Here is a 15,160-nt window from a genome sequence, read left to right as displayed (position 1 = left end):
CCTTACCATTTTTCCCAGGGATTTTTTCAAGGAGATTGAGCAAGATCTGGTTGAGTCGTTCCCGTTGATTATGCCGTCGCTCCTCAGGGGTACAGGTTACTTGGGGTTCTTGACTACTTTCCTCTGTTTTTTTTTCACTCTCGCTGTTTTCAGCAGTGGTTCCCTCCCGTTCTGGCTCTTGCAGGCTGGGCATCTCATTGGCTGCTTGCTCCTGACTGGCCAGAACCTCTTCAATCAAGGGCAGAGCATCATCCTCCTGGCCCAGGTCTTTCAGGGGTGGCTTTGAGCGCTCAGACTTCCAGGATGATCTGCCAGAAGGATATAGGAATTTAGAGAGGAAGGCTAAGCAGGGCACTTGGGGATGGAAAGGGAATGAAGGGTAAAGACCTCTGGATCTTGTAGGCTAGCTGTTAGAGGGTTGGCTCAAGATGTAAGAAACTTGGCTATGGTCTTCATTTTATTATTTTTTAAATGTTTATTTTAATTTATTTATTTGGCTGCACTGGGTCTTAGTTGTGGCACACAGGATCTTCATTGCGGCATGTGGGATCTAGTTCCCTGACCAGGGGTTGAATCTGGGCTACATGTATTGTGAGGTCAGAGTCTTAGCCACTGGGCCAGTAGAGAAGTCCCTATGGTCTTCATTTTACTATTTTTTGAAAAAATCACCAACCTTCTATGAAATTTAATTTCTATTTATAAAATTCAATTTTTCTTTCTTTCAGGAATCCATAATATAGACCAGAGCTGGTAAAATGCTGAGCTAGTTCTGACTGCTTCATGAGTACACAGAAATATGGCACAAACTTGTGATACCAATAGTTCAACTACAATGAGCATTTAAATAGTTTTTACTTTTCTTAAATTTCTCTCATCTATTATCTGTTTTTTTTTAAGAAATATATATGAAAAAAAAAAGAAATATATTTGATTTCCTAAAAAAAAAAAAAAAGCTATTGATACAGGTAAAGGAACTGTTACACTACCATTCAATAGAAAAGGAAACTGAAAAAAGCCTTCAGTACTTTCTAACAATACCCCTCTTGGGACTTCTCTGGTGATCCAGTGGTTAAGCCTCTGCACTTGCAACTGCAGGGGGCATGGGTTCAATCCCTGATTGGGGAACTAAGATCCCACATGCTACAGGGTGTGGTCCTCCCTCCACCAGAATACCCCTCTTGTGTACAAAACAAGCACAAATAAAAACTATGAGTCCAAACTGCTCAGCTAAAACCATGCACTTCTAGCTACTTCTGTTTCTTGAAGACCTAAGAGTTGATACACCTTGAGGTAATAGGGAAAGCTTTCAGAAACTTAAAAGATTTTTCCAAATATGTCAAGAGTTCTGTTCCAAATCATTTTCTTTCTCTGATCTTACAAATTTCCCTCCCTGCCCCAAATAAGGCTCCATAATGAGTCCACAACCACCGAAGTGCAGTTCTTCCATATTATTCTTGGCACTATATTGGGCTACTCTGTCAGAGCCGTCTCAATCCTAGGGCTGGGGCTGAATGGGTAAGTGGCTGTTCTCTAGCTCCATTCAAGCTACTGGTTCATCACATCCCCCCAGTGGGACTCACCGCCCTCCGTTCCTCTTGTAGTTGTCTGGGACATAATGAGGCTGCAGAGAAGACATTGAAGTGGTAAGTTGGTAAGTGTATTGCAAATGCTGGCAAAGCTGAATCAGATGATCTGGGGCTAACTCAGGATAAAGGAGGTGGGGAGGCAAGGAAGTAAAGGAAAAAAAAAGGCACTGCTGGGCTAAATCCTTTACAAGTTGGAGGACTGTGTTTTAAGGTCAGAAGTTCAGTCCTTCTAGTAATCTGTAGGACACAACGGTTTTTTGTTTTGTTTTGTTTTGTTTTTAGCATTTTATAAGCCTAGAATGACAGTAGAAGGGAAAGGGTCACAATTCCTTTTGTCCCATCCCAACTTCTGAGAAGTTAAGGTTGGAGTTTCAAGGCTGACAGTGAGCTGCTGATTGAGCAAGCAAGACCAAAGAATGACAGGCAGGGCCCGGTGGTGGGCGGAGAGAATATAAAAGAAATATGATCCACAGAAATCCAAAAATAATACTAGGAAAAATAGGGACATAAAGGTTTGTGTTCTGGTTAGACTATTTCTAAGCATTCTAGGATGACAACTCTGAATTCCGACAGGCCCACTGAAAAAAAGACTCATGGATGAGGAGTTTAGTCCAGGGTTTCATTGTAGCAAATAGATGGATAACCAGAACTTTATGAACTTTATGAAATGATAACAAATGGCACAAAATAACTGGAGGAATATGTTCACAACAATTTGAAAAAAACAGAACAAAACAAAACAAACACATAGGAAAAGGGCTGAAAATGAAAACAGCAGTTACTTTCTGTGTAGTAGGATAATAAACAATTTTTACTTCTTAATGGTGCTGTACTTCTAAAATTTTATATAGTGATAATAATGTCTTATATTTTAAATCCAAGGATAAAAAGCACTAACTTATTTTCACCAAAGGTTTCTCAATGTTATTTTCTTTTTGTTTCTCAAAATTATGGGTGTGAGAAACCAAAAAACTACAAAATGGGGCTCAAGGGCAAAGATGGTAAAGAGGTATAAGAGAGAAAAAAAGAGGAAAACCTATCTAAAATATAATAACAATTCCCTGAGGCATAGCCCTTGCCAGGAAATGCGGAATAAATGTATTTTTCCTGTTCAAACATCCACAGAGAGGGAGTTTTCCAGTTTGGGATAGAAACGGGGTGAAGAAGCAGAGAGCCACTTGAAAATTCTCACTCTGTGAATTCCATGCATGAACTAGACTGTCCTGACACATATAGTGAAGAGAGAAGGAGACTTACTGAGAAATCTCTTTTTGGAGTGAGCTTCTTGGGGAAGTGATCAAAGGCATATGGTTTGGTGCAGACAGGATAGCGGTTCCGGTGGATCTTGTAAAACAGGTGTGCTGACTTGTCAAGCCGATAATCACAGATGTACACATCTTGCTCCTTCACTCCTTTGGGTCTCCCTATGAGGCCAAACACTGTTAAAGAACACTCCCCCTATTTTCCCTTCCCTCACCCTGAGCTGCCCATCACATACCAGTGGGAGAGAAGGGAGACTTCCTAACAGGGAAACATGGTAGCTGTTTTGAGAGGGGGAACAAGTAAGCATTTGGTGATTGCAGAAGAAAGGAGACACTGGTGTCAAAGAAAGGGGAAAGGAAATCAAAGAGTGAAAGGGCATTCTACAGGATGGAAAGAAACCAGAAACATACACTGAGTGCTGCAGGAATTTTTGAGAGAACATTTCAGGGGAAAAACAGCACATTATGGGGAAGTTATAAGAAAAGAAAGACACTTCAAATGAGGGAAGCACATTGGTAATGAACATTTTATATAAAGTAGGGGATGGAGGAGTCATCAGTAGCATGGAGCTTCAAGCACTTAGTTTTCGCAAGGAATTCTTCTGGACTATTTTGCTGTGATGCTAAGAGAAAGACCTAGGAAACTAAACTCTGCTTCTAATGATAACTAACATATAGTGAGTTTTACTGTGAGCCATAAACTGGGCTTAGTGATTTTGTAGATTATTTCATTTAATCCTTACAAAACTCTCTAAAATAGATACTAATCCCTATTTTCAGGAGGTTAAATAACTTGCCCAAGGGCACACAGGTAAAAACTGTTGAAACTGGAATCTGAAATTAGATTAATTCTACTGTTAGCCACAAACCTTATGAAACTGTTGTGCTTTTTTTGTTCGTTTAATGTAGCGAGTTGATGATGGCTGTAAGGATTTTGGAATTGGGGGGAAAGAGTATTATATTAGGGTGGGTGCAAAAGTAACTGTAGTTTTTGCATTGTTGAACTTTGCTGTTTGATACTGAAATACATTCTGAAATGTGGTTATGTTATATATCATTTTAATTCACATTTCTTGCTTCATGTTTTTTTTTTGCTAATGACATTACTTGCTGTTTATTTTACACTAGTGAAGTGATGTTAGACAAAAAAGGAAATTTAAGCAATTTTCTTATTCAAATTCAAAATGGGTCATAAAACAGCAGAGACAACTTACAACATCAATAACACATTTGGCCCAGGAATTGCTAACAAATGTACAGTGCAGTGGTGGTTCAGAAGTTTTGTAAAGGAGATGAGAGCTTTATTATTATTATTATTTTTTTTTTAGATGAGAGCTTTAAAAATGAGGAGCGCGGTGAGCCAATGGAAGTTGACAACAACCAAGTCAGAGGAATCATCGAAGCTGATCCTCTTACAACTACATGAGAAGCTGTCAAAGAACACAATGTCGACCGTTCTATGGTTGCCGGGCATTTGCAGCAAACTGGAAAGGTGAACAGCTGGATAAGCGGGTGCCTCACAAGCTCACTGCCCATCAAAACAACTGTTGTTCTGGAGTGCTGTCTTCTCTTATTCTGTGCAACAACAAAACACTTCTCTATCAGATTATGATGTTGTGATGAAAAGTGGACTTTATATGACAACTGGAGACAACCAGCTAAGTGACTGGATCAAGAAAAAGCTCCAATGCACTTCCCAAAGCCAAACTTGCACCAAAATAAGGTCACAGTCACTTGTCTGGTGGTCTGATGCTGGTCCGATCCACTACAGCCTTCTGAATCCTGGTGAAACCATTATATCTGAGAAGTATGCTCAGCAAAGTGATAAGATGCACTGAAAACTGCAATGCCTGAAGCTAGCATTGGTCAACAGAAAGGGCCCGATTCTCCACAATGTCGGACTGCACATTGCACAGCCAATGCTTCAAAAGTTGAACAAACTGGGCTATCAAGTTTTGCCTCATCTACCATATTCACCTGACCTCGTGCCAACCAACTATACTTCTTTAAGCATCTCAACAATTTTTTGCAGGGAAAATGCTTCCACAACCAGCAAGAGGCAGAAAATGCTTTCCAAGAGTTTGTTGAATCCTGAAGCATAGATTGTTATGCTATAGGAATAAACAAACTTACTTCTTGTTGGCAAAAATGTGTTGACTGTTACAGTTCCTATTTTGTGAACCTAGTTATAATGATTTAAAAGTCAAAGTCCAAAACCACAATTATGTTTGCATGACCCTAATAACTTATCTTCCCACAAGTATTAATAGAGTGCTAAATACACACTATGAAAAAGATGAATTAAAAGGAAAATTAACATTTATTGAGTACCAAGCACTAGGTAAAAGGAAGAAAAAACTTTATATAGCTCTCTGAAGCTTCAAAGCCACCCTTGGACAATCTTTTATCAGAGAGAGACTATATGGATGGATCAATGAATGGCAGCCAGGAGCTCATTTTTTAGGTAGTGCAAATCACTTACCTTTACAGTATGTATAAAGATCCAGTACACAGCAGGTCCCCACTACAGCCTCCAAGGGAATGATCTCATAAAGTGGCACTCGAAATAGTTCATTGTGATAAAACCGACGGGATGGAGAGTGGTGGGTTTCATGGGGACGAAAATAATGGTGACCAAAGGCAAACCGTTCCTCTCTTTAAAAAAAAAAAAAAAGAGAAGGGAGAAGTTAAATTATCAAGATTGTAGTGAATATCCAGCACTGCTCTAGTAGGGTACAGCTTGAAGAAAAGAGATAGGACCTCAACACATACTTTTCATTTTTCCAAAGCTTCTCAATGCGGAATATGTCAAGTTTATCTCGATTAATGTGAGATAACAGTCGATAGGACTGACGGACAGGGTGGCCATCAGGGGTGCGCCGACTATCCCTCATCAGATATACACAGTCACCTAGGAAGGCACAGGAGAAGATTAAAGACACAGAAGGCACAGAACACAGCAGAAGGTTAAAATGATTCCTGTATGAATTACGTTAGGTATTCACTAGTGTGAACCAAGGTCTAAATACAAAGAACTTAAAATCTAAAACAAGAAATACATAACTACAACCAGCAGTATAATGGTGATGGTAATCAATTTGAGACCATGAGAATGACACGAGGGAGGTGGTCTACCTCTTGGAATGCTGTGTGTCTTTCCCAGTCCTGAAACTAGCTTTGTAACACTCTGGTCTCTCCAATTTATTTTTAGCATAATGTTTTTCAGTTTTTAAAACACTACCTTAAATATTATTTGGTGGAGATAGATGTATGTAAACCTAAGTAACTTGAGGATGTAAAAAAACCTATATTCTATTGCTGTTAAAGGTCATACGGAGACAAGGACTATTATGCAGACAGCAGATACTCCCTACTGTTCAGAAAGGTCAGCTTTGGCAAGTAGAGTCAGCTTCTGTGTATGCACCTTGACGAAGCAGCAGGTCATCTCGGAGCAAACAGATGAAGTAGACACAACCAGGTTGCGTGTAGTGGGGCCGAGGGATCATGGGTACCTCCTGGTAAGAGCAGAAAGCCAAGAGATAAGGGCTGTGACTACTATTTCCAGCCTCTCTATTTAAGAGAAAAAGAACTAAAACCTAGAATCTCCAACCAATTAAGACTTACTGCTTAGTCATTTCAATACAGCACAGCTATTAAAAAAGGTGACTGCAATCAAGAGTTTTTAAACTTGAAAATGTGAACACAGAGGACAAACTTGACAGACTAAATATCCCCAACTATACCCTATGGAGCACTAATTCTGTAGTTGCTCTGTGCCATCTAAAGTGCATCTGAAAATGTGTGAAGGGGGACTTTGTCACAATGACTGGAGGAAGCTATACTAGGACTTAGTGCCCAAGGGCCAAGAAAGCCTAACATTCTGCAATGTAAACCTCACAACATTGAAGAGCGGTCCACTCAAAATGACAACAGCACCACTATTAAGAAATATTGCCTAAATATCTCCTTTTATAGAAGAGCACACATATAAACATGGCAGAGCCAAGAAAAAAACCCATTTAATAACTGGGCAAGTTACCCAACCTACCTACTCTCTTAAAAAATGGGCTTAACGACTTCCCTGGTGGTCCAGTGGTTAAGAATCCTCCTGCCAACACAGGGGACATGGGTTTGCTCCCTGCTCCAGGAAGATTCCACATGCTGTGGAACAGCTAAGCCTGAGCTCTACAACTGTTCAGCCTGCACTCTAGAGCCAAAAAGCTGCAACTACTGAAGCCCGCATGCCCTAGAGCCAGACAAGAGAAGCTGCTGCAATGAGAAGTCTGCACACCAGCGAAAGAGGAGCCCCTGCTTGCTGCAACTAGAGAATGCCCGTATGTAGCTACAATGACCCAGCATGGCCAAAACAAAACAAAACATGGGGCTGAGACTAACTTTTTCCAGACTCTGAGTCCAGAGGTCTTTTCCTTAAATGCTGCATAAGTGATATTTAGAGTACACAAGTTCTAAACTTTGTAAGCTACTTCTTTTATGGATAGTAGACAGTGTTTATAAAAACCACAGTTTTTATACAGTATCATTTCTTCCATAGATTTCTAAGTATTCTTCCTTTTGTCCCACTCCTGAGAAAAGGAAGGGCAGAATTATTACCTTCAATGTAAAGTGTAAGAAACTGTAAGAAAGGCTAGAGAGGCTGAATAACTTATCAAAGGAAATTCAGTGCATCAGGAGCAGGGCAGATAAAATACCATGTGCCACTTCTCCCACTTTTAGATTAGAGTATTATCAGGAGGCAACTTACTCTGTCCACAGGCCTTGGGTCACACTGCTCACAAAGGTAGTGCTCCACATCTGAGTTCACTCCCATACAGTCACAGTGCTGCCATACCTGCAGAAAAAAAAAGAAGTGTGTGTGTATGTAGGGAGTTAAGACTCACTGAGAGAAGTCTTGGGGACTAAGAATAAAAAAAATCTGCGGGAGTTCCCTGGCAGTTCAGTGGTTAGGAGTCGGCACTTTCACTGCCATGGCCTGGGTTCAATCCCTGGTTGGGGAACTAAGATCTTGCAAGCTGCAGCAAAACAAAAAATAAAGAAAAGCAACAGGACAGGGTAAAGTAAAACAGGAACTAAGGGTTAAGGAGTTAAGTAAGAAATTAGAGATAAATGGTAAAGTAGGAGGAAAGAAGAATGAGGACTTATCTGAACATAGGTATACAAACTATTTATAATACATGAATCTGGGCAAACAAAATAAGGAGATGGATAGAGAACAGAAGGATGAATGAATATAGTACCAAGCCATTACTTACAAAGTAATATGCATCAACAATACAGCCACTGTGGAAGGCTTTACAGTTACCAAATGTTTTTACTGATTCTTATCTGATTATATTCTCCTAACAATCCTATGCGTTACTCATAGTTCCATTTTACATAAGGTAATGAGTTCAGATGTTATCAAATGGGGATACTAGGGCTCAAATCCAGGCCTTGACTCCTTCATCAGGAGCTCTATATACTGAATTCCATTTACATTAATGCTATATTGAGTGTAGTACCCCTAGTGTTTTTCAGGTAAAGCACTACCTTAAATATTATCTTTCTTATTGATCCAGACTACATCAGAAGTATGCAGTGGAAAATAGGCACATAGAATAGGAGGTAGGAAAAAGAAGGGGGAAGAAAAAATGAAAGAGAAAGAGAAAAAAGGAGAAGGACAATATGGTGAAGAATAAGGGATAACAGAAACTGAGGCAGAGTTAAAGTTCATAAATAGCCTGCCAAGCAAAGGCAAAAGAGGCAGGGGCTGACGCTCTGAACACAGTCACCACACTCATGAGGACAAGGCCTCTGCTTCACCTCTCAACCCTCACCATGCACTTGTCACACTGGATCATGAGGCCTTCATCCTTGTAGAGGCCACAGATACAGCGGATAACATCATCGTCCTTCTCATGCCCATTCTCCTTCTCAGAGACTGAGGTCTCACTGCTGTCTGCCTCACTTGCTGTCTCTCCCACAATCTCATCAATTTGGGCTGATGCCTCATGCCGGGCATTGTAATAGGCTTTTCGTAGGCGGCAAACATCTCTTCCAACTGGGGATTTACGCCCGTAGTACTTCTGAAGAAAGCAGGAGAAAGAAATCATGTTTGGCTTAAAAATATACCTGAAGAGGTGGCAGGATTTTCTTTATCTTCCCATTTGGTTAATACGTTTTTAATACCATCAAATATAGGTGCCAGAAAATTGAAAACAACTTAAATTCAACTAAAATGAATTAAAATTAGAATCTGCATGGTAATTTTCCCATTTGCTCTACTGCTCTGTCATTCAACTCCTGTCACAGACCTTATTGTCCACAAGGATAATTATGGAACATGATTAAGTACCATGGAACATGATTAAGTACCACAAGAATAATGTGGAAAATCTCTCCATTTACCTTTGTCTTATAGATACTAAGGACACAAAGCTACAAGTCTAAATATATTTGGAAGCTGGGTTCAGGAGAAAGCATGTCACAATTCAAGACTGCTCCAATTCTTCTCCCATCTGTCTTTCTCTCATTTCTTCAGTCTCAATTCCTCTGTCATCTAGTAGTCTCTTTTGACCTTCAAACACCTCTCCAAGGTATTTCAAAATCACTGAATAATATCCTCTACGTATCATACAATATTCTACATCTTCTTCTTTATATCAATTCAAGCCCACCTCTCCTCAAATGAGCTTCACCTATTCTACAATATATTAGCGTACTATATGCCGATTCATCCTTAAGATATATATTTATTTGCCTATATATGTTTCTGTGTATTTTACATATACTTATTGAGTAGAGCCTACAGATACGACTTAAATGTAGCAAAATGTCTACTACGTAAATGTAAAGGTTCAATACGAAACTAAGTTTTTACAAAAATTGTTTTGGGAATATGATTTAACCTTTCATTCTAGTCATATTATTATCTCCATTTACTATAGCTCCAATATTTAGAAAACTATAACCCTATGGCAACCTACTCCAGGATTCTTGCCTAGAGAATCCCATGAACAGAGGAGCCTAGTGGGCTACAGTCCATGGGGTTGCAAAGAGTCAGACAAGACTGAAGTGACTTAGCAGCACACAGCAAGGCACTTCAAGTAAGCAGAATTTACCCTAAGGGTACTTGATAAAAATTGTTGCCTTTCTTAATCACAAATATGAAGGATGCTAGGAGAAGAGGGTAAAAATCTTAAACTTGTAGAGTAGATCTCTTCAGAACAAACTTCTTAAATCTGTGTTTGAAGTCAGTGAAAAATACCTCTGCATTCCGAAAGACCTTGAGCATGTCAGCATCAAAAGCCTCCACTGTCTTATAATAACCAATGAGGATCTGCTTCTCTATGGTGGAAAGATCTAGAGGATCAGAGATCTTCTCATAATAATCAGCATTCCTGGAACATAAAGCCAGGGTGTCAATCTGGTACACTTAGGACTTTTCTAAAAACTCAGACAGTTCCCAAATATGTGAACTTACTTTTTCTTCGGGGGTAGGTTCAAAAGTGGTGCTGCCAGTGATTGTCGGGAAGAATCTGCAAAAAAATGCAAGGTTCAGTAGATGGACTGACTCTACAGGGAGGCAGGTATTAACTCCTAACTGAAAAAGTAGAATCCCCAAAATTTAAAGTTAGAAAAAAAAAAATCTAAGTTTTTTTTTGGAGATCAGTGAAAAATGAAAAGACTTTTCAGAAATGTGGGTAGTTAAAGGCAGAGATCAGAAGCTGCATTCAGGATTACCTGGAATATGAAAGATACAGTGTGTGTGTTTCAGTGTGTTTACGTGTGTGTATATATATATATATATACTTGAAATGTAAAATAGCATTAGCTGGGTAATGAAAACTTTCTAAGAAAAATGAGATATGGGAACTTAACGCAGCAGCTAGGATGCTTAAGGCAAATTCCTACTCAACTACATTCAAAAAATGTTTTTCAGTTCTTACTATTTGCCTACAGTTAATATTGGTTTGGATTCAACTAGATTCCAGATAATGAATAATTCAGTACTGTAAATATATTCTGGAATCCATCTTCTTGCAACAGTTGGTCTGTATTACAAAAATAAAATTCATATTGTGGGGCTGCTTCTCACTTGCTCTCTTACGTTCTAATAACTCACTACACAGAGAGAAAAAGCCTATTGTTTCATGCCTAGAATATAATGACATACAGATACATCTACTGCAATTTCATATTAGATCAGATAGGGCTGGTTGAGAATACAGAGTGTGATCTTTAGGGAGTGTAAAGGGAACAGGTGTCACAAAACTTTACATATTAGGATAGGTTGGTCTGCCCTTTCCTCTATGCTGAGGTTAATAAATGGCAAAAAAACCACTAAAATATGAAGATAAATAGTAGACAGAGAAAGAAAAGAGAAAGAAATCCAAATTCTTCAGAATTTAGGGAAGGAAGGAAGCAAAAGTTGATGGCTGATTTTAACAACCATAACAAAAGACTCAGAGATACAGAGAAGAAATTAGTGATTACCAGTAAGGAGAGGGGATGGGGGAGGGGTAATATAGGGACAGCAGATAAAGACATACAAAATATTATGTATAAAGTGAGCAACAAGGATATATTGTACAACAGAAGAATACAGCCAATATTCTATAACTATAAATGGAGTATAACCTCTAAAAATTATGAATCTTTGTACTGTACTTCTGTAACTTACATAATATTGTACATCAATTATACTTCAATTATAAAAAAAAAACAGGAAAAAGTTGAAGGCAAAAGCAGAATAAAATTTCTCATTTTAAATACCTACAAATTTCGTGGTTAGAAAAAGTCATGTGCATTACCAAACTACGGACCTAAACTGAAAACTCTCCCCTTCTCCACCCTCTCTCCTAACATAAATCCAAGAGATGTATTTTTTTTTTTTCCCAAGAGATGTATTTTAGAAAAGGAAAAGAGTGGGGTAAATGTTTGCATGAAAATGCTTCAAAAGTAATTTACTTGTAACTTTATATCCTTTCCTTAATGTAGAAAGGGCCTGTGAATCCTCCAAAATATATGAAAAATTAGGTATATAATATTTTTCTGGGATAGGAGTCCACAACTTTATTCTCCAAGATATCTGTCAATCAGACGATTGACAGATAAGAACCACTGATGTCATACATTTTTAATACCTTTTTCTTAAATTGCTAATTCACCACCTCATTCAGGAAAATTATATTCAAGAGAAAGACCTACTTCTATCCTACAGCTAAAATATGTGATTTTTAAATATAGTGCTTAACTATGATAACATTCCAATAAATACAAAAAATTAACCTATTAACAGCCAAGGATTCAGAGACAACAAACCCTGAAGGCTGGGATCAGCCCTCTAGGTCCGCACTCTGACAAGGGGAGCACTAACAAACCCTGAAGGCTGGGATCAGCCCTCTAGGTCCGCACTCTGACAAGGGGAGCACCAAGTAAACCTGGCTCACAGTCCTGAACTGTCAGGCGCTCCTGGTCTTGGATATCTCAGGTGAAGAAAGTGATATAATTTTTTTAAAAAGCTCATAAAAAAGAATTTGGGGTACCTTTATAAGAGATTATGCCATCACAGATCTCTTTGAAGATCTGGGCTAGGCGAGCTGCTCGAGCTACTTCAATGTTTTCCTCTGCTGCCGCCAACCGTCTTGTTCGAACAGATCGAGCAGTCTGCAGGGCAGAGAACTGGGTCATGAAGACATCTGCAAGGATACAGTAAAAATTAGTTTCAGGAAAAGAGGAGCTCTATGTGCCTTTCTCTTCTGTAATGGACTCCTGCTATTTTCTCTATTTTCCTTGAAGTGACTAAGCAGATTACTGGTTATGGAGTTTGTTCTTTCCTCCTTAAAGAAAAATAAGAAAACACCGGGTTTACTAGAGAGACAAATCCTACAATTTAGAGGGATCTTACTAATGGCCAGATGCAACAGAGTATAGTAGTTCCAAGTCTGGGTTTCAGATATGTGTGTCTGCTTTTGAATTCTGGTCTCACTACTTACTGTCTGATTTGGGGAAAGATACTTAAACTCTGTGTCTTAGCTTCTCAACTATAAAATGAGAATAGTGGTAGTACAGGCACTTCAGAGATACTGCAGATTTGGTTACAGAACACTACAATAATGTGAATACTGCAAAATAAAGAGTCACACAGAGATTTTTGTTTCCTAATGCATGTGAAAAAAGTCTTTATACTGTAGTCTATTAAGTGTGCAATAGCATTATGTCTAAAAAACCAACATATATACCTTAATTAAAAAATACTTTATTGCCAAAAAATGCTAAACATTACCTGAGTCTTCAGCAAGTTATAATCTTTTTGCTGGTGGAGGTTGTTGACTTGACATTGATAGCTGCTGACTGATCAGGGTGGTGGCTACTGAAGGATGGGGTGGCTGAGGCAATTTCTGAAGACAAGACAGCAATGCAGTTTGCCACACCTTTGGCTCTTTCTTTTATAAATGATTTCTCTGCAGCATGCAATACTCTTTTTTCTTCATGCAATGCTCTTTGATAACATTTTATCCATAGAACTTACTTCAAAATTGGAGTCAACCTTTTCAAACCCTGTTGCTGCCCCTACCTTAGTAACTAAGTTTATGTAATAGTCTAAATCCTTTGTGCCATTTCAGCAAAATCTTCACAGCATCTTCACCACGAGTAGACTCCATCTCAAGAAGTCACTTTCTTTTGCTCATCCATAAGAAGGAACTCCTCATCCATGAAAATTTTACCACAATATTGCAGCAGTTCAGTCACACCTTCAGGTCCCCCTTCTAATTCTAGTTCTCTTGCTGTTTCTACCACATCTGCAGTTTACTTCCTACACTGAAGTCTTGATCCCCTCAAAATCATCCATGAGGTTTGGACATGACTTCCAAACTCCTATTAATGTTGATATTTTGACCTCTTCCTGTGAACCACGAATATTCTTAATGGGCTCTAGAATCTTTTCCAGGTTTTCAATTTTCTTTGCCCAGATCCATCAGAGGTTCAGTATCTGTGCAGCTGTAGCCTTATGAAATGTATTTCTTAGATGATAAAACTTGAATATGGAAATTACTGCTCAATCCACAGGTTGCAGAGTGGATGCTGCACTTGCAGGCATGAAAACAGTATTAATCTCATTGCACTCCTCCATCAGAGCTCTCGGGTGATCAGGTACATTGTCAATGAGCAGTGGTATTTTGAAAGGAAATAATTTTTCTTGAGTAGTAGGTCTCAATTGAGGGCTTAAAATATTCAGTAAACCACTTTGTAACAGATGTGCTATTGTTTAGATTCTGTTGTGGCTCAGTTGGTAAAGAATCCACCTGCAATGTGGGAGACCTGGGTTTGATCCCCGGGTTGGGAAGATCCCCTGGAGAAGGGAAAGGCTACCAACTCCAGTATTCTGGCCTGGAGAATTCCATGGACTGTAGTCCGTGGGGTCGCAAAGAGTCGGACACTACTAAGCGACTTTCACTTCATTTCTTTAAAACAGCAGAGGCAAAGTAGATGGCATCTTTCAGTATTAGGCTATTTCATCTACACAGAAAATCTGTTGTTTAGTGTAGCCACCTTTGTTAATGATCTTAGCCATATCTTCTGGATAACTTTCTGTAGCTTCTACATCAGAACTGGCTGCTTCACCTTGTACTTTGATGTTATAGAGTTTTCCTTAAACCTCATGAACTAACCTCTGCCAGCTTCAGTCTTTTCTTCTGCAGCTTCGCCACATCTCTAGGCCTTCATAGAACTGACGACAGTTCTGGATTAGGCTTTGGCTTAAGAGGATGTAGTGGCTGGTTTGACTTTCTATCCAGACCACTCAAACTTTCTCCGTATCAACAATAGAGCATAAAATTTTGTAAAGCAATTATCCTTCAATAAAAAAAAAAGAAAAAACCAAAAAACCAACAACAAAAAAACCCAAAATAGGGCAGTTTAACTTTCTTATCATTTGTGTGTTCACTGGAGTGGCACTTTCAATTTCCTTCAACAACTTTTCCTTTGTATTGACAACTTGGCTAACTGGTGCAAGAGACCTAGCTTTTAGCATGTCTTGGCTTAGGCATGCCTTCTTCACTAAGCTTAATCATTTCCAGCTTTTTAAAAAATTTCTAGCTTTTGATTTAAAGTGAGAGACGTGAAACTCTTTTTTCACTTGAACACTTAGGGCCCACTGCAGGGTTATTAGTTGGCCTAATTTCAATACTATTGTATCTTAGGTGTTAGGGAAGCCCGAAGATAGGGAGAGAGCCAGGAGATGGGGTGTGGTTGGGTGGAGGGTAGCAGACAAAGGCTAGCCAGCCAGAGCAGTCAGAACACACACAACAT

General features: G+C 39.0%; 1 protein-coding gene across 6 annotated transcripts in view; it reads right to left on the bottom strand.

Annotated features, from left to right (window-relative positions):
* ASH1L (ASH1 like histone lysine methyltransferase) overlaps positions 1–15,160 on the bottom strand; it is a 201,023-nt gene that overhangs the window by 2,815 nt on the left and 183,048 nt on the right. For all 6 annotated transcript variants that reach the window (XM_043454370.1, XM_043454369.1, XM_043454361.1 and 3 more), the window contains 11 exons: positions 12,394–12,546; positions 10,329–10,383; positions 10,113–10,245; positions 8,683–8,931; positions 7,611–7,697; positions 6,273–6,363; positions 5,621–5,759; positions 5,331–5,503; positions 2,844–3,010; positions 1,581–1,621; positions 7–308 (listed from right to left, as the gene is read on the bottom strand). In XM_043454370.1, coding sequence (XP_043310305.1) covers positions 7–308; positions 1,581–1,621; positions 2,844–3,010; positions 5,331–5,503; positions 5,621–5,759; positions 6,273–6,363; positions 7,611–7,697; positions 8,683–8,931; positions 10,113–10,245; positions 10,329–10,383; positions 12,394–12,546 — 1,590 coding nt within the window. The remainder of the gene's footprint in view (positions 1–6; positions 309–1,580; positions 1,622–2,843; positions 3,011–5,330; positions 5,504–5,620; positions 5,760–6,272; positions 6,364–7,610; positions 7,698–8,682; positions 8,932–10,112; positions 10,246–10,328; positions 10,384–12,393; positions 12,547–15,160) is intronic.

Source organism: Cervus canadensis, chromosome 2 (assembly GCF_019320065.1).
Source record: "Cervus canadensis isolate Bull #8, Minnesota chromosome 2, ASM1932006v1, whole genome shotgun sequence".
Taxonomy (NCBI): Eukaryota; Metazoa; Chordata; class Mammalia; order Artiodactyla; family Cervidae; genus Cervus; species Cervus canadensis.
Note: the sequence above shows the minus strand (reverse complement) of the source record. Positions and strands in the feature narration are given on the sequence as shown.